This window comes from Aplidium turbinatum, chromosome 2 (assembly GCF_918807975.1).
Source record: "Aplidium turbinatum chromosome 2, kaAplTurb1.1, whole genome shotgun sequence".
Taxonomy (NCBI): Eukaryota; Metazoa; Chordata; class Ascidiacea; order Aplousobranchia; family Polyclinidae; genus Aplidium; species Aplidium turbinatum.
The window spans coordinates 46,800,417-46,818,963 of record NC_137473.1 but is presented as its reverse complement, the minus strand read 5'-3'; the positions used below and the strand labels follow the sequence as shown (position 1 = coordinate 46,818,963).

The following is an 18,547-nucleotide window of genomic DNA, read 5'->3' as shown; positions in this document are numbered from 1 at the left end:
TTAGTACAACGTTGATATCAACAACAGTTAAAGCTTTTCGCATTTCTTTCATCATACTTTAGGCTACCAGTTCGCTTCATACGACCCAACATTTACTGGAGAGAATTGTTGGCCAAGTATAAGACACCTTTAGAAACCTAAATTTTTGCTCTGTAAGGTAATAAACTTAACATGTTTTTATCCATTATTCATGCAAGATATGTGTTGCTCTCAGCGCTGTACAAAGCAGACAGTGTCAGTGCAGTCGATGGTGTTGAAACTAAAGCTGACAAAATTTCAGACGAAGAATGGCGATCCTTATACCCAAAGCCGACTAGAAGGTACGATGCAGTGGGAAGTTGCAGAGTGTTTACTTGTAGACGAAAAACAGTCAACCACGATGCTCAGCTGGGAAATGCACACATGAAGATAGCGCCAGAAGTCATTATACACACACAAGTTGAAAAACAGCGTCAGGGAGTGAAAAAACAAGAAAATGACATAGGATATTTCAACCAGCTCTTGTCCGAACTAGGCCTACCCTTTTCGTCCGTAGAAATAGAAAGTAAGTTTGGTTTTGAATCTTTATCCTCGGACTGATTAAGCTTTAATAAGTTATTCCTTGGTAGTTTCGCATAACCTACTTGTAGAGGCTCTTGATGCAGGGCAAGTTACGGAGATTGGCAGAAGAGTGAAGTTTTCAGATTGTTGAAGTGTTGTTGCCGGGGAATTATTCCATTCACTAGGTGCCACTGAATGAAGGGCAATCCTGAAATGCATTGCTCAAACGCACTCTCCGAGACTTTAACCAGTGCCTCTTGAGCCGGACGCGTGAGCACTGAGCTAACGGGGCAAACAGTCAACCAGATGAGCAAGAGTTGTCTTGAATTAAGAAACCTAGGTTGAAACCTACCAGTTGAATTTGAACCATAGGGGTTTAATGATCTTACAACATAAGCAATAGAACATTTAAGCAGAAACTACAAAATATTCGTTATAATATTTCCCAAATCATTCAAGAAGAACACAATAGCCTATGTATAGCCTAAATCAGGGGTAGGGAACCTGCGGCCCGCGGTCCGAATGCGGCTCGTGTGACTGTTCCATGTGGCCCGCGTCAAAATTTCGGTCCGAATCAGCTTTTGAACTCCTTGTTTGCAAAAGTGAAAGCATTCGAAGCTAAACTACATCTGTGAAAAGTACAACTTGAAAACAATAACACCGCACATTTCCCTACCTTGCAAGAGCAAAAGCCTTCTACAACAGCCAAATACGCCTATGTAGCCTATGTGTCAATCTTATGGAGACATTTAATGCAAGATTTTTGGACATAAAGAGTAAAGAAATGCAGTTAGATATTTTTGCCTCTCCTTTCAATGTGGTTGCAACTGATGTTCCTAGTAACTTCCAACATGAAATAGTAGAGCTCCAGAGTGACGGTACGTTGAAAGCGATGTACCTAAACATTCCACTGCTCAACTTTTATCAACGCTACATAAATGCTGATGATTTTCCAGTCATGCGGAAACATGCTTTGAAATATGTGTCTCTGTTTGGAAGCACCTACCGTTGCGAGCAGTTTTGTTTCCAAATTGAATCTAACAAAAAGTCGGCTTCGCTCCAGACTGACCGATAAAAACGTGGAGCAGACATCACACGCCTCACCAAAAATAAAAACTTTTAGCCATCCCACTAGCTGTGAAAGTAAAATAAATCATTGTCTACTTCGCTGCATTTTTTTTTATCTGTAAATAAAATTTTGAAATTTTTAGTGGCCGCCTGTGTTATTTCTCATTTTATGTGGCCCGCAATACTAAAAAGGTTCCCCACCCCTGGCCTAAATACTGTATATCACCAAGACGACCAGTGACTGGGATACAGTAGCCGACAGTGACGTAAGTCTGCAAATCGCTACGAAATGAAGGCACATGATATTTTCAAAAATCGTCCAATGTGGCACAGCTAAATTATTGCACTGCACGAAGTCGACACGGAATGTTCATATGTACAAAAATTAAGTTTCTTGCACTCAAAACAATAAAGAATACTTTTAATCAACAAAATACAAAAACTCAATGATGGCACATATAGTGAATCAACAAAAGATATAAAGCACTTCTTTTCTCAATATGTGCAGTATCATAAACAGACATAATTCAGCAACAACACTACATTTAACATTATAAAAACAAAAAAAAACAATAAGCTAACGTTTTCGGCTAGTCATACAGCCCTTTTCAAGCCTATAAGAAAAATATTTTTTAAAAGAATTACTTTTACAGGCTTGAAAAGGGCTGATGACTAGCCGAAAATGTTAGCTTATTGTTTTTTGTTTTTATAATGTTAAATGTAGTGTTGTTGCTGAGTTACGTCTGTTTATGGTCGAAAAAGTTACCTTTTCACCCAAATTGTATTGTACAGTATCAACTCACAAAATAGATTAGAAGCGGCCTTTTATGAAGACAAGATCATTGTGAAATAATAATTCATCAATAACATAGCGCACAATAGACGGATGGAGGCTAATTAAAAATGTCATTTCGGTTAGTATTTTAAACAACTAAAAGCTACAGTTTGTGGAAGAATTTTATTATGAAGGTCAGAGTTGATGAAAATAACTGTATATTTGGCCATTGTCATACGAAAAAAAAACGTTGCACACTGATTTAATTTTGACAAAGTGTTCAGCTATAGACCAAATTGTAAATCTTCGGGACAATGCAAACAGCTAAAATACTTTTGATTGTAGACCAACCAGAGATGGAAAAGCCATTCAACGCTTTACAAAACTGACAAAGAAATATTCACTACCGTTAATCTTCAACAACAACATGATTTTGCAACTTTGCTTGGTGATTTAAGGTGTTAAGTGGGCAGCAATAGAACGAAAGCCACTATCTACAGTATAAGGGCACTTGACAGTACAGTACCGTAGTATTGTTTCTTTCAAGGATATAACCTACTGTAGTTGTAGCAGTGTTGATAGTATGTTACCACAGTTTGCCTGCGTTGAGGTTATACCTACTTATGTATTTTGCTGTCATTTTTTGTCACATTTGTGGCCCGCGGACCAAGCTGGTTGTTTGTATTTGGCCCAGCAGTGTTGCTAGTTTGCACACCCCTGATTTAAGGTGTTAAGTGGCCAGCAATAAAGCCCAAGCCACTGTCTATCAGCGCCTGAGCAAGGTGGCCAACGTTTGCTCCAATTTGTCGGTTCTTCCACTTGCGAATCGCTTGAGCGATCTGCAATAAAAGTTATCAATGCAAAAAGTAATAAAATGTTTAAATGACTTTTTGACTGGGTCACTTGGACTAAAGCGTGAGAGCTGCTAGTACCGCAGCGCACGCGCAGATCGGGTGTTCGAATCTCAGCGTGTGTGAGCAGTCTCTGTGCTGTGAAGAGCTCAAAATGCAGGAACTAACTGGTCAGTGGTCACCGACTTCAGTTCTGATTCTCGTGTTTCAGTTTTGAAATTTAAACTGTTTTCATATGCGCTGCTAAAATTCAATAACTGACAAAAATGAAAAGAATTTAGTTTTACAGTAGCTTGAAGACGATGACACTTTTGTTTCTGAATTGTGAGCTCAGGTTTGAACCTTATAAAACAAAGACACACTGACTCCAACACCATTCGTCACTGCACATGACTAGGGAATTGTGTTTCGAAAGCTAGTGCAAACCGCCACTGCCGTAGCGAACCCGCAGCATCAGGCTAAAACAAGTCGTTTGCATCTACAGTTGTGAAGTGAACAACGATCATGCTGCTAAAAGCGAAACCCAATCTATTGCAGATTTAGAGGGTTGGGTACTACTCACTAGTACCTTTAACATTTTTATTTTGAAAGCAATGAGTCACATAACAGTTGGTTTGTTTTCATAGGCGTACGCCAGTGACCAAGATAAAATGTAAAAGATAGCTAGTAGCATATTCTTTACAAATTAAAACAGCGAAGAGACGACGCATCATACCTTTTCATTTAACACATGATTATCATGGTCAATACCGTCTATTTCGCCTTCGAACAAGCCCAGTACTCTTGCCAGTTGCTTCCATTCTTTTCCCACGTGAAGGTACAAGATATTGTGATCGATCAAATTAATATCTCTGGTTGATGCTTAAGAAAAAGAAAGACAATCAAATTAAGAGCTTAGCTCTCCTCATTTCTGACGAACCATAAAAAAAAAAACAATATTCAATTGATCGCAATTTCCAGTCAGTGGCTCGCCAGGTTTCAGTCAACTTGTGCTAACTCTCTGCAGAGAATGAGCTTTCATAAATTGTTAACAAACTACTGAAGAAAAGTTTACAAGAGCGTATAGAGTCAAGCTAAAATAAACCTTGCTTCGCATAATTTGAAAAAAACGTCTTGCTTTGTAGTTGCGATTGTTGCTCGCATTTTTTTCACACATATTATCAGGGAACAATGACAGATCCATACAGAATTTTTCGCGTAATTGCATTCAGTTTTTTGCTATTAAAAAAAAAAACATTGTCAACTAAACTTTTGTGTTACCATATGCAAACAGTCCTCTGCAAATCAAACCTAAAAAAGACAGTGGATAAGATAGCCGAACGAAATCTGTGTTTTGAAGTGTGATGGCTCAATGCTGTTCGACATGCAGAAGAATACAAAACATAGAATTTTAAAATTACATCAAATATGGTTATTACTTTCTGAAACCTCTACAACCTGTTTCACCCAAACAGGGGGATGATCAGAAGGTTCTTATTCAAATAGAATCTAATTTAAAGAGAATTCAATTAGATTCTATTTGAATAAAGACCTTCTATTGATCTCCCTTTTAGGGTGAAACAGGTTGTAGAGGTTTTAGAAAGTAATAACTATATTTGATGTAATTTGCTCTGCTTGGCTTTTTTGCTTGGCATTGAGCACTTTTTGTAGTATTAATATAATAGCAGCCTAGTTATTGTTAAATTGTAAAATTAAACGTCAAAGGCAGTATGTTTTTTAATAATACGAGTTAGAAGCAATTACGAAGCTAGAAAGACGATTTTAAAGGCATACTAAAGGAAAATTTCAAACCGGAATTAAGCATTAAAATGAGTAAACTGAACATTCAAGAATACATTTCAAAAACAATTACCCAAAAAAATTTGTTTTCAATGGCGCTGGCAAGGCCCAAAGTCCAGTGTTTCATTTATTTTCATTTTTTTCAAAATGACCAAAACGTGCAAACACAGCTCAAGAATACGTCATAAAGTCCAGCAATAACAAAAGCCACGTTACCAATCTGATGTTTTGAGCAAACTGTCTGCTGTTTTGATGTTAAAATGTGCTGTTTTGATGTAAATACATACATAGCCTACAGTCAAATCGCCCGCAGTAACAATTATTGCGTGATCGGTTGATTGCTAGACTTTATGACGTTCTTTACAGTCGCACGCTTCGTTGCTCAGGCCAATCTCGTTTTGAAAGCTCTGACAAAAGCACGCGCACAATGGTGGTCAGACCGCAATGGGGCAAAATTTTATTGAAAATCGTTTTATGGTAGCATGTTAAACACAAAGAACGTGGAAAATCGCCAAGTCAGGTTTTTCCTTTAATACCCCTTTAAGGAGGAAACAACTACCGTATTTACTTGATTGAAAGCCGCGGCTTATAAAGTTTTTTTCCATCATGTTTGCGGCTTAAATTCAAGGGCGGCTTACAATCAAAGGCGGCTTACATTTTTTCTTTTTGCCTTTTTCCTTGTCGACTTTGCCATAGATGTTTTGCCGTACTGCGTTGTCTGATGCCGACAATTGTGAAGTTGTGACGTGCCTTTTAAATTGTCACATGCATTTATGACGTGCATTCGAAAAAAAAGGAGTTGTCAGTTTTATTTATGGTACTTAACAGTAAACAGTTTCAGCTTTGCGTGTAAACAGTATTTGCGGCTTACATTCAAGGGCGGCTTACCTTAAATTTTTAACACTATCACATGCGGCTTACAATCAAGGGCGGCGTACAATCAAGGGCGGCGTACAATCAAGCGCGGCTTACAATCAAGTAAATACGGTATTGGAGGGCAAATACTTTACAGTAATAGTTGAAGTAAAAGAGTTTGATTAGAAATACAGTCTAGCAATTGAATGCAGCCAAACATTTATGAAAAGTCGGTTAACATGTAATACAATGTCATTGAAACGTTGTAGTAGTATAAAACAGTGGCGGCTCGTCATAAGGGACTGCGGGACTGCAGCCCCCCCCAACATTTTTGTGCATGTGTGAATTATATTACATATAGATAGTTTTGCCATGCTTTTTAAAATTTATTTCGCTTGAAGAATTAAAAAACTCTTAAAATTAATTTTTTTTTGTAACAAAAAAACCAAATTTGTATTACAAAAATTAATTGGCAACTCTGGGTCTGCAAATTTTGCAGGTCCGGTGTTGCTTGTTCTTTTTTTATGACGTAGGTTTTTCAGAAAAAAGTTTTCTAGCATCACTGAACAAGCGCTGTCGGGACTGCAAATAGAACAGACCCTGGTCAGGGATTCCAACTTTGGTTCTCGTAAATCTTTAGGGTAAGCGTGTGGAAGCCATCGGTGATTAGGTGAAGGGATCGTAGGTTACTTTACTTGATTTGTGTTTTGAGAAGTCACTGAGACAGACTAGTTTTGATGAGAAGTAAAGCCAATTACTGTAATTATTGGTGCTCTTTCACAATTCGCCCTGTTGGTCAACTCAACTGGATGAAGACGTCATTGTACGTCACACAGGTTGGAATGGACTGTTATAAAGGAGGAAGTACGGAGTGGAAATGTACTGAAAAACACCTGAAGGAAATTGTCTCCCATTTATTCATTTGTTGTTCAATTTTAACAAATTTGCTATCGTTGGAAAGCACAAGCAGAGATCTAATCAATTAAGTTAATACCAAGTCCCATAATAGTACTAGCTCCATCTGGTGGCCACCTAAACTTGACCAAATTCAAGCCATTATCAAAAGTTTACTTTAAATGATAAAAACATTAAACGATAGCCAATTAAAAGAACATGTTACTGTGTTACTAACCCTAACTCAGTGCATTTATAACTCAGTCCGGTACAGGTTTATAATTATTTATATTAGGATACTGGTTGATGCAGCCCCCCCATGTTTTGAGACCACGAGCCGCCACTGGTATAAAACACTTGTTTTTTTAGGGTGGGGTAGAAGAAGATGTAATTTTTACGAGGTGATTACTTCCCAAGCTCCCGTGGCTATGTTCCTGGTTAGAAGTAAGGCAATAAACAGTTCTTACCCAAGACGGGGATACGCGGCACTGAATCCTGATAGGAAGGTGGTAAGTATGCCGATGTTGACGAAGAGCACTTTACAGGCGAACTTAGATTGCAATACGGGGTTGCTTTGTTACTAAACGCTTCTCCATTTTCGAAATAAGATCGCCTTTTTTCCAGAGAGAATTGCGAGAAGTGATGAACCGCTTCCTGTGTGGTAACGGAATCACTATCCGTCTTCTGTTTTAGTGCAGGTGAAGGACACCTCAAAGAAGCATCCTGGATGGTAAACGGAATCGATTTGTTGGGTAGTGACTCTGCTGATTTTTCCTGGAAGACTTGAGAAAGAGTATTGACCACACTCTGACCAATGACAAGTTCAGCGTCCAACTTCTGCATAAACAGTTGATAAGCATGAACAAAGCTAAGTCAAATTTATATTTTCGTATCTACCTCTCATTTTAAGTCAATTTCTAAAATACTTCTTATCGCTAACTGAAGAACAAACAAACAAAAAGACAAGAAAAATTTGCAATATTTTGATAGCATCAAGCAAATTATTATAGGACTGAAATTTATATTAAGTCATAAAAAACAAAGATAGAAAAAAATAGAGAAAGTTCACTAGGAAAGTCACAGCTGATCAGGAATGATCCATCTGTTAAAGAAGCTGAAAAAATTGCGACTTAATACTTTATTCAATTATCACATTGTGGACTCTTACAAGAAAAAAAAATGCTATTTTTAAAAGTGAAGGTAACCTTGCGACTAAAAGAGTTAGGATCTATTGTTAATAGGTAGCGCAAACGGTGCACCTTACAGTATTATGTGGACTTTCCAATATGTTAACGTAGCAAACCAAGCACAATTAAAATTTTGAAGAATATTTTGTGCATGAAAGAGACCATTGTCTATGTGGCCAAAAATCAATAGCATACCTGTCGCAATTCAATGCGCTAAAATGGTAAAGTAATAAAGTACAAGCAATACAACAATAGTTGTATTGCTTGTACTTTGTTGAAGAAAGTTGCTTGTTGAAGAAACCGTTTAGCTCATGATTTGTCAAAAGATTTTCAGCCAATCAGTTCACAACACACCACTCACACCTTTTTGGCAAAGTATGAATTGAATATAGTAGCCTACCATCCAGTCTTTATCATCTTGCGTTCAGTTCTGTTGTTTTACATTATATAATAAAAGAAACAATGGACGACATATTTTCTCCAAACCTGGTCAGTTTTTATTTCTTTTATCCTCTTTTCATCTCGAATCTTAACTCTGAAACGCTCCTGCAGAAATAGAAATTTTAACATGAATGAATTCACACACCAAGGCTGGCTACATTGTCAGCGCAAAATGCTACGTTGCATTTTCAAAGAATAATGTATTTATAAATTTGCAAGTAAACAAACATAAGAATACAATGAAGGCTGAAGGCTTTTTTTTAATTGAAACCACTTGTTTTACACCGCTACGTCTCCCTTGAGAATTTCCCTCATTTTACAATCAACAAAAACACAAAAAATTCCCAGACAACAAAATCTACCATTTTTATATTGATTCAACGTCTACAAACGTTGAATCAATGTAAAAATGATGGATTTTTCTGTTGGGAATAAGCTTACATAATCTTTTTGACAAGTCGAGACAGCAGATTTTGCTTCTGCACTGCTTGCTTCATAAACTGGCTTGAGTTGCAAAGAAATTTCTGTAAGACAAGATACAAATATCTGATAGAAGTATCACTTCAAACATGCGACCGACGTCTGAGAAATGTAAAAAAGGCCTGCAGAAGACACAGCCGCATGCTAATGGACGGTGTCGAACCTGCGACCTTTCGGGCGTTGTGCTAGGGCTCTCACAACTCGGCTATGGACTTTGCGCCGAAAAACGTCGACAGACGATAGTGAAGTCAAGATAGGACATTTATTCACACTGCAACCCAACTCTAATCTGCGTTTCATAGCAGAGCAAATTAAAAGTAAAAGGTTTTAAAACAAGTCTATACAGCAAAAATAATAATTAGCTGCAGCAACTTTTGCTTTCGAGAAAAAAATACTTTTTACCCCGAAAGCCAGGTCGGGCTTCTGGTTCCGTCTTCAATGATTTGTCCATGACCTCGAACATAGACAATGGCCTGTCACGCTGGATGTGACAATACGGAAACGTGTATCCAATGCGCATGTTCCCAGTCACTTGAGAAGCTGAGAGATCTGAAACAAACCAGTTCTGGTTAACTTGCCAAGTGCAAAGCAGAGGCTTTCAAACGTCTGATTCTTTTTTACCCCTTGCCGACTGTCTAAAGACACATTTACTCATAAAGCATTTTTAGATCAACTTTTGGCCATTTATCATGTAGTCTGCCTTTTCGTCTTTGGTAAATTTGATTTTTTGATAGATGAGATTTATCATCAAGGTGTAACTCCATCCCCTGTTGAGAACCCTTCTGTTGAGCAATGACGTGGCAGCTCACTAATTTCGTCACACGATTATTTGCCGTCTACTACAATAGTCTTGATATCACCACCATGTGCATCAAGGCTCTTCGAAACAAAAATGTTTTAAATCGAAATCTTGTTTCAATTTAAATTTCAGTTCGCTTGGTTTCGTTTTGAAATTCACAGTGACGCTGTGGAATCGATCGTGAAGAGGCCACAAAATACAGAGGCCTACCATACCAACTGCTATGCTCCAATAAATCTGAGTGCAAGTTCTACGCGCAGTGTAGCGATCACAGCTTCACGAAAAGCCTAAAAATTTTGTTTAGCCTATTCTAGATATTTTCGTATGAAATTTCTCTGACCTTCAAATGGGACTTTGTTGGTTAAAAGCTCCCACAGAATTACACCATATCTGAAAAATAGATAATAAATTAATAATATAATTTATTTGATCAACCGAGCAGACTTGGACAACTAGAATTTTTGTAGTCTTTCGAAATTAGATTATAATTATAATTAGAGTAATTTAAGCTTTTACAAATTAGACAAGGATTGGAATTAGAGCTACCCAAGTTTTCATAAAATAGAGTAGAATTTAAATTGGATTAGAATTAGTTGGACGCAGTTGTCACATATATATTTTTTAGTTGGAAAAAAACGCCAATGTGGCAACTCGGGATCAAAGTGTCATTCCATCATCACAGCGCCAAAACCACTTACGTCATTATATAGGCTACATTGTAACGTCAGTGAATTGACGAATTAATCAAATTTTTAATGATTTTGCTGCTAAAGGGATGGAATGACACTTTGAGCTTGATCGTTTTATTGCATTTTCTTTGTAGGACGTTGATAAGAGCGCGGTATCCTTCCATTTGCCAAAAAAATACTGTTAGACAAACTAACATTTTTAGCAAAACTGGAGATTGAATAAGAACTACAATTAAAGCAAACAAGTTTTTACCGAATTAGATTAGAATTAGAATTACCGACATAATTTATCGAATTACACAACTGGAATTATCTAGTTGTCCAAGTCTGCAACCGAGTAGCTGTAGACTATAGAAGCTGAATAGGGACTATGAATTATTACATAAAACATATGTAAACTATTAATGTTATATTTTGTGTATGATGCTATTTAAGCTAGCATGAAAAACGTTATGTGAAAAAAGTAATAAAGAATTAGCATTTTATCCTAAAGCTAAAAATAAGTGTGAAAGCCTATAGGATTAATGAAATGTAATAAATTAAAATAAACTTTTTTTTTATCAGCAGAGCATCAGTTAGTAAGCGACTTATCATTTTGAAAACCGAAACTATAAACATAAAAGTTGAATTGTTTGCTTTAAGTGATTATCCAAAAAGTCATTCAAAAAAAAAGTATCATTTTATAAATAAAGCTCCACAAACAAGCCTACATACGCATATACATCAGTAGACCGAGATGCCTTTCTGTTTATGTTTTGCAAGGATTCTGGAGGAATGTGAGCCAACCGAGTACCATTGTCTTCGTTTGGAGTTTCCTTTTTATTTTTATCATTTTGGCGTTTTTCTTGGGTTATTGTGGACATCCACGCAGTCTTCGTAGAAAGAAAGTCACCGATCTGCAAAACGTAGTTGAGGGAAAAGTTACATTGCACAAACAAGTAACTAAAAACGATATAAAAACCTTAGTGGAAATGGCGCATGATTGAATACCGTATGCCAGGGCTTCCCAAACATTTTTGCTCGCGACCCCTTTTACCTTTTAAAATGTTTCGCGGCCCTTTACGATTAAAACGACGAACAGTGCGAAGTATACATTTGTGATATTTATTGAAAAGCTTAAATCTAACGAAAACCAAAAACAATTTACCTTTCTCAGTTCAGTTTGTTTTTATTTATTTCTGACCATTATAGGCTACAACGAAGCCTATCGGTAGCCTACTGAAAACAAAACAAAAAAGCAAACACATTTATTCAGTGGCATGGGTATGACTGATTTCTGCAACAAAGCAAGTCCAGCCGTGCTTCAGTGTTTGTTAATGCAGGTCTCAAGGCGATTTCAATGTTGCTTAGGTTGGAACGGTAGGTGAAGTGAGAACATTTCAGATAAATCATTTTGAAATTTTTGTTTCCAGATGTTCAAATTGTTGATGAACGCATCAATTTTTGATTTCAATGCAAAATATTGATGTCTTCTCTTTGGAGGGACAAATTAAATTCGTTCAGTTTTCCAAGCAAACCTGACATTTAACACAATTTCAAAAGCTAGATGTCATTGCAAGACTGAATTTTATTCTGTTGGAAAATCACGATTTCGGTTTTCAGCGTTAATTGGCTAGCCATTTTAAAGCTTTGACTTTTAAAAGCCCCCTCACTTCACGATGCAGTAAAAGAGTGTTTAACTCCGATTCCATTTCACCTCTTAAATTTTCAAAAATATGGGTAGGCTACAGCCTATATTGAGTGCGCGACTCTTAATAAAAGTAATACTAGAAGTGTTAATATGCAGAGCCTTGTGCAAATTGGTATACTTTCTGCAACCCTTGAAGTTCGTTACGCGACCCTTTGGGAGGTCGCGACCCCAGTTTGGGAGCCCTGCCGTATGCAATGGTTTTGGATACTTTTTCAAACGGTTCTATTTTATTTACTTTAAAGCCAAAGTTGTTTTTTACTCTACTTGTGATATGAGTTCAGTTCAGTTTATTTTTTGTTTTGTTGGCAAAAAAGAAAGAAACAAAAAGCAAAAATATACAAAAACACAAATAATTCGCACAACAAGGATAGCAGCGAAAGATCAAAAGGTCACCAAAGTCAGCTGCCACCCAAGCATTTAAACAAAAGACCCAAAATTAAGACATTAACACATATAGCACAATACCAGCACTTTACATAATACATTAACATTGGAATAATACAACGGCAAATACGATAACATTATGATAACAAAGCGGCAAAGCGTTTTAGAAAAATAACAGTTTGAAAGTTTAATCTCATGTAAAAAAAACTATAGAAATAGTAGGCTATGCTATATGATCCAACTATATTTTGTTTTTACATCTTTCAGTTAAAGCACTTGCAAACTCATTCTTTTCCATGATGAATGACACTGTAATTATGCCGTCAATCCTAGTCAGAAATAGCACGGTCAAGTGCAACAACTTCCAACATACTTTAATAGTAAAATCTCTTGTGAGAAACACGTTGGACGCTTTCAAATTGCAGTGCAACACTGGATGTTCCGCTGAGTTGTGAAGAAAGTTCATCGCCAAACTTATCTAAACATCGACAACATGTTCATCCATAATACAAGCAAGAATGTTCATTTATGAAAAGCTGACATTGATAACTTTTAGTTTTTGTCAATTGCTTACAAAATTTCTCAATTGCTTATAAATCAAATACCGTAAAACGCTATCAACTTTAGAAAATATAATTCAAATCGAACCAATAAATATTTGGCCTAAAGACGAGGTTTTATAACCGTTAGGCTATAAAAGAAATGTAAAAAATGATTTGTAGAAATAATAGGTGTCAAAAAAGACTACAAGGAATACGGTTTATCAATTTGATTTATTAATAGCCTACCTAGTGTACATTGAAAAAAATTGACATTCAGTAGTTCGCTAACTTCGCTGTATGTTTTATAGTAGGACATAAATTCAGTTTTGACAGTTCTGAATATTTTCGCAACACTTCATTCTTTAACAAGCCAAGATTACCTGATAGGCAATTTTAGTCTTCAGTGCCATTGCTATGGATATATTGCGCAAAGCATCTCTTAAACTACCATGCTCGGCAAATTCATAGACAAGGCACACATGTTTGGGCTCTATAACAAAACCATAACCAGTAATAATGTGTTCATGTCTCAAAGAAAGCATAGCAATGGCTTCTTTTTCCAATTTTTGTTGCAATCTAAAAAATGATGTTTGATCGTCAATGCTCAGTTTTTGATCATTTAAATACCTGAAATATCAAAGAACTATGCCATGTGTGCAAAATGTGAATTAAGTTAAAACCAAAAACAGCTGCCTACAGTTATTATCATTAGGCTATGTACGTAATACATAAAAAGAAAGTGGTTTTTAAATAAAGAAATTTTGATTTCGATATAGTTTATGGCATTGAAGTTAAAAAAGTTATTGCTACTAGTTGAACGAGTGATTTCGACCGTGACCTAACTTTTTCAGAAGAAAATGTAGCCTGGTGTCACTACGGTGTTTTTTACATTAAGTAATGAATTACCGAAAGTGTCATGCAGTAGAACTCTATGCAGGAAAATAACCTTTGTTGTTTTAAATGTTCCGTTTTGACAAAAATACATACGGCACTGTAGCCTACTGTGTAACGTCAAGCTACAATATTTTTAGGTTGGACAATAAGATTTAATCTAACTTTACCTAAATAAACTTTCAGAGCAAAATGAAACTTACCTGGGCTTTGCATAAAAGTTTTGCGCGACAAGCTTTAATACACACCGACGTAAATCCTTGTGAGCAGCTAAATACACTGAGTTGTATGATCCTCTCAATTCTTTTTCAATAAAAAAATCTTCATATGCATACTTCTTGACAAGTGATTCAATTTGATTTTGTCTGGCCATTTTCTTTGTGATGACTAAGTAAAGTCAAACTACATGCAGTTTACTTAAACATAGATCAGATGCAGTTTTAGGCAATAGGCCTATTAGATTAATGACTTAGTTTAGTCCAAATGCATGTAGGCCTAATGTAAAACTTCTGCCTTATATTACGTTAAAATTTTAGGGAATGTAGAGGAAAGTCAGGTCGGATTCATCCAGCACTGCTCATGTACGGAAATTTAATCTGTGCAATCATAAGAAATCGTAATGAGTAGGCTACTAAGTAGGCCTAGGCTATGGTTGTGCTTAGCCTACATTCTTCTATGCATGTTGAAGATAGAGCTACGATCTATTCACATATGACTCATATTTAAGCCAGAAAGCTTCATTTGAAGGCTAGTTTGGGGCAAAACACGCACGCTTGTATATTGGAAACGCACCATCATCTATAGCAGGGGTTCTTAAACTTTTTTTTAACGGGCACCCCTTAAAACAAATTTTGGTTTGCGTGGACCCCCTTTATGCCTTAGTCCGAGAAACTTTTTTGATCAGCATGAATTGGACATGATGCAATAAAATTAAAATAAATTGGCAACAAAATTTATTTCCATTTGAATAAGGACCTTTTGATAATCCGCCTTTTAAGGTGAAACAGGCTGTCAAGGGTTTAGAGCAGTGGTTCTTAACCTTTTTTCTATCAAGCCCCCCTTCAATAATGGTCATGTGCCTCGCGCCCCCCTAGATTTTAAATAAGTATCATACCAAAAAAATTGCATTTTTGTCTGTTTATTGTACACATCAGTGAGATACTTGACACTGCTTCTTAGCGACTAGATTTTTAATGCGAGGTTTAACTCCAGAGAGTGAACAATGTAAGTCTCCTTCAACTCTCAGCCTGTTTCTGTACTTGGTCTTGATAGCAACGAGAGCAGAAAATGCAGCTTCACAAAGATACGTGGATCCAAACATTGTTAGAATTGGAAGAGCCCGAGTTGCGATAAGAGGGTAAACAGGAAGATAATTGGCCCAGAATGTCTCAAATTCCAGTTCTTTGAAGTCTTCTTCAGCTGTGGAGTTGAACTTCATCTCATGAAACTCCTCTTGTCCTTCTTCAAAAATATCAACTACTTTGCATTGAAACGGGTTTCTGATGAACTTTCAGGTTTCACGCTTCTCATCCAGATCTGGAAAGTATTTGATGAACTCCGCTTTCAAATCATTAAGGTGGGTTTCTATTTGTTTCTTCAACTCAGACCCAAAGTTACCATCTTTGAGAGCAGAATCCAAGTTACTGAAGCTCGCTGGATTTCTTTGTTCAATTCGACTCTTCCAGAGGTCGAGTTTGGCTATAAAAGTTCGAATTATGTCATGATGCTTAATGATGTTGATGTTTTTTCCCTTGAAGCTTAAGGTTGAGAGTATTCAATGATTCGAAGATGTCCACGAGGTACGCTAGTGCTACTTGAAAGCCTTCGGACTGAAACTTGGCCAAAAGTTCCGCCTTCTGTCGTGATTCCAAAAATATTGCGACTTCTTCTTGTAATTCATGAAGCCTTTTCAGCATGTTACCTTTGGACAACCATCAAACATTCGTGATAAATCTGAAGGAGTTCAGCGCAAAATAGTTTTGTAAAGTTCTGGTCTAACTAATAAAGCAAGAATTACTGAATAAGTTACAATATAAAATAAGATAAAATACAAAATATGACGAACAGCATAGGTCCTAGGACATTAAAGTAATTAAAAAGAATTAAAATTGTTGTACAGCTCTCGCCCCCCCCCTGAGAGATGCCTCACGCCCCCCTGGGGGGGCGCGCCCCCCCGGTTAAGAACCACTGGTTTAGAGAGTAGTAACTATATTTGATTTGAGGTAACAAAATTTATGTTTTATTAAATTTAAGAAATAGCGAATGCAGATTGTTTTTCATTATCTTTGATTTAATTTCATTAATGTGAAGGATGCTGATGTTTGTCTTCTACAAAAACATGAAATTGTGGCTTCATCTTTGATAGGGCAACACGCATGCCATCCTTTGTGTCCAGCCGGTTTCGACTCTTTGTTTTGATAGTTACCAAGGATGAAAATCCTGACTCATAAATGTGTATAGTCGCAAAAGGGATTATAGCAGCCATGGCTCTCTTTACCAAAAAGGGATATGCATAAATAGACACCATAATTTCTTGGGCATAATCCGGGACAAACTCAAAACTATGAATGAAATAACTGGACGAAAGGCCGAAGGCCTGAGCTTGGCAAATTTTTATTCCATATTCATATTTATAAGCTTTAATATTGCATAATAAAGTATTCTACTTAGATTGAATAAAACATTTTATTACTTTATTTAAAGGAAAATACATGTTAATTTAAGCAACACTAAGTCACAAATCAGACATTTATAAGAAAAAAAGAAAGAACAAACACTGAGAACAAAGAAATAACACTAACTCACAAATTAAACATTTATAGGGGGATGCATTCAGAAACCATTGGCTTCATCGTTTCATTGAAGTCAATAGAATAATGACGCAATAAACGTCACTCCTTATTCCCTAACTAAAGGCTTTCTCTAGCTATGCGCGATATTTTACTCAACCTAATAAGCTAAAAAATTAAGATATTAAAATAAGCCTCGAGTTAAAGCAAAGTTATGCCTTTTGGGACGGAATTATTTCATAATTTTGCATCAGGTTGGAGTTAATTTTGAAAATTTCACTAAAGTAAAATTCCGGGACATTTTGCTAACCGGGACGGGACACCGGGACAGACGTTTGAACCGGAACTGTCCCGGCCAAACCGGGACGTATGGTAGGTCTATGCATAAACCTTTCACAATCTTAACCTAGCCTAGCTAACGTCTAGCTTAGCTGCAACTGATAAAATTTTGCAATGTTCAAATAGCTGCAAAAACAACAATGTGGAAAGTACGTAATCAATGTACGCAACAAAAAACTGTACGTAACAAATAGTACAATGCGACAACAATTATCTGGAAACGCCAAACTAGAAATCATCAGCGTTGTTTGAAGTTAAATCTCTTTTTTTTTGAAAAAATTTATTTCGTTTTTGAAATTATACACTAAGATTTCTATTGGGCCTTCATGGACCCCCTAAAACTAGTTCGCGTACCGCTTGGGGGTCCACGGACCTCAGTTTAAGAACCCCTGATCTATAGGCTGCTTCGGTTCAAAGCTCAAAACTTTCTACCAATAGAAGGTATTCTGTGTTTTTGCTTGAATGGTCAATAGATACATTTGTGACAAGCTACAACATTACTAGCCTACCTTTGAAATAGAAAACTGCCTGTCTAAAGCCGGGTCTAAAGGCTCATAGGTCTAATTGTTTTTTTTTTCTTGAAAGCGGCAGCCAAATGTTTTTCCAAAAATGCAACGTCAGCTGATTTATTTTCCCATCAAAATCATTTACAATTTGGATGAATCACTTTTGTCAAGAAAGTCTCCTGGTCGAATATGCTACTGTAGCAGGTGCACACTGCAATGCACTGGCTTAATTAACTTCCTCTTTCAATAGCATAACAATTACTTTTTTCAGTTGGCCTGAAAGAGAAAAGCCAATAAAAAATGAAAACAATGCATAACGCTTAAGTTTAAATTCACAGTCAGCTGCTGATAGGCTTGCATCAGCTGAGCTCTCTAATTAGCGCCACCAGGTGAAAGCAATTATTACATCGAAGTGAAAGTGAACACGTCGAAATGCAGTTAACCAATAAAGTTTATCTCAGTGTAGCTTCACACAAGGTAAATTTGACAAAAAGTAATATACGGTACGGTATCGAAAATGATTTTTGTCTGGTTGAAAGTTACACCAAGGTAGCACCAAAAACCCCATGTAGTCATCAAAGTCAAGGTGCCCTTAATTATTTGAATAAAACTTAAGCGATAGGAGTTTGGGTTAGACGCACCAAAACGCAAAAGCGGATCCTTTAAACGGCCTGTTGAGATAAACGTCTGGTTAGTTAATCAAGTTCTCGTGGAAGATAGTCCAAATTGCCATTGACAGTGAAACTACAAAGTGTCATGGTAACTTATCCTAGTGAGAACTTCGTCAGTGAGGCAAGAGAACTGCACATTCTAATCCTTAACCTTATAATAAAAGCTGAAAAAAAATACTCGGCCAAATAAGACACAAAAAATACGGACTTCCTATAAAGCAAAATAACTAGCCTATTTGTTGATTATCTTTGTTAAGAAGTTATTGTTTTAAATGGTTTTCCCAGTAAATTTAGTTTCATTCCTTAATTTGTGTTTTCCTTTGCTTGTGATTTTTCAAATATTGAAGCCGCCTTTGCGGTGGCGAAGGCTTTATCAA

The 18,547-nt window shown here is 36.6% G+C and overlaps 1 protein-coding gene and 1 long non-coding RNA gene across 2 annotated transcripts; both read right to left on the bottom strand.

The window, feature by feature from the left end:
• Positions 1-8,459: 8,459 nt before the first annotated feature.
• On the bottom strand, positions 8,460-9,318 carry LOC145764872 (uncharacterized). The gene is made up of 3 exons (XR_014288531.1): positions 9,273-9,318; positions 8,832-8,914; positions 8,460-8,495 (listed from the first exon to the last, which is right to left on the bottom strand). It is a non-coding gene; the product is annotated as an uncharacterized LOC145764872 (long non-coding RNA).
• Positions 9,319-9,974: 656 nt separating this feature from the next.
• On the bottom strand, positions 9,975-13,432 carry LOC145764342 (receptor-interacting serine/threonine-protein kinase 1-like). The gene is made up of 4 exons (XM_082575959.1): positions 13,355-13,432; positions 12,806-12,910; positions 11,073-11,254; positions 9,975-10,059 (listed from the first exon to the last, which is right to left on the bottom strand). The coding sequence occupies exons 1-4, from the start codon at positions 13,382-13,384 to the stop codon at positions 9,975-9,977; spliced, it is 402 nt and encodes a 133-aa protein (XP_082432085.1). The 5' UTR covers positions 13,385-13,432.
• Between the last annotated feature and the right edge of the window lie 5,115 nt (positions 13,433-18,547).

What these genes read in the sequence shown, in the direction of transcription:
- LOC145764342 (XM_082575959.1), bottom strand. Translation starts at nt 13,384, where the DNA reads ATGGCACTGAAGACTAAAATTGCCTATCAG. An exon ending in AGACTAAAATTGCCTATCAG is followed by an intron (nt 12,911 to 13,354) that starts GTAATCTTGGCT and finishes GTCGATGTTTAG; the next exon opens with ATAAGTTTGGCGATGAACTT. An exon ending in CGGTCTACTGATGTATATGC is followed by an intron (nt 10,060 to 11,072) that starts GTATGTAGGCTT and finishes TCTATTTTTCAG; the next exon opens with ATATGGTGTAATTCTGTGGG.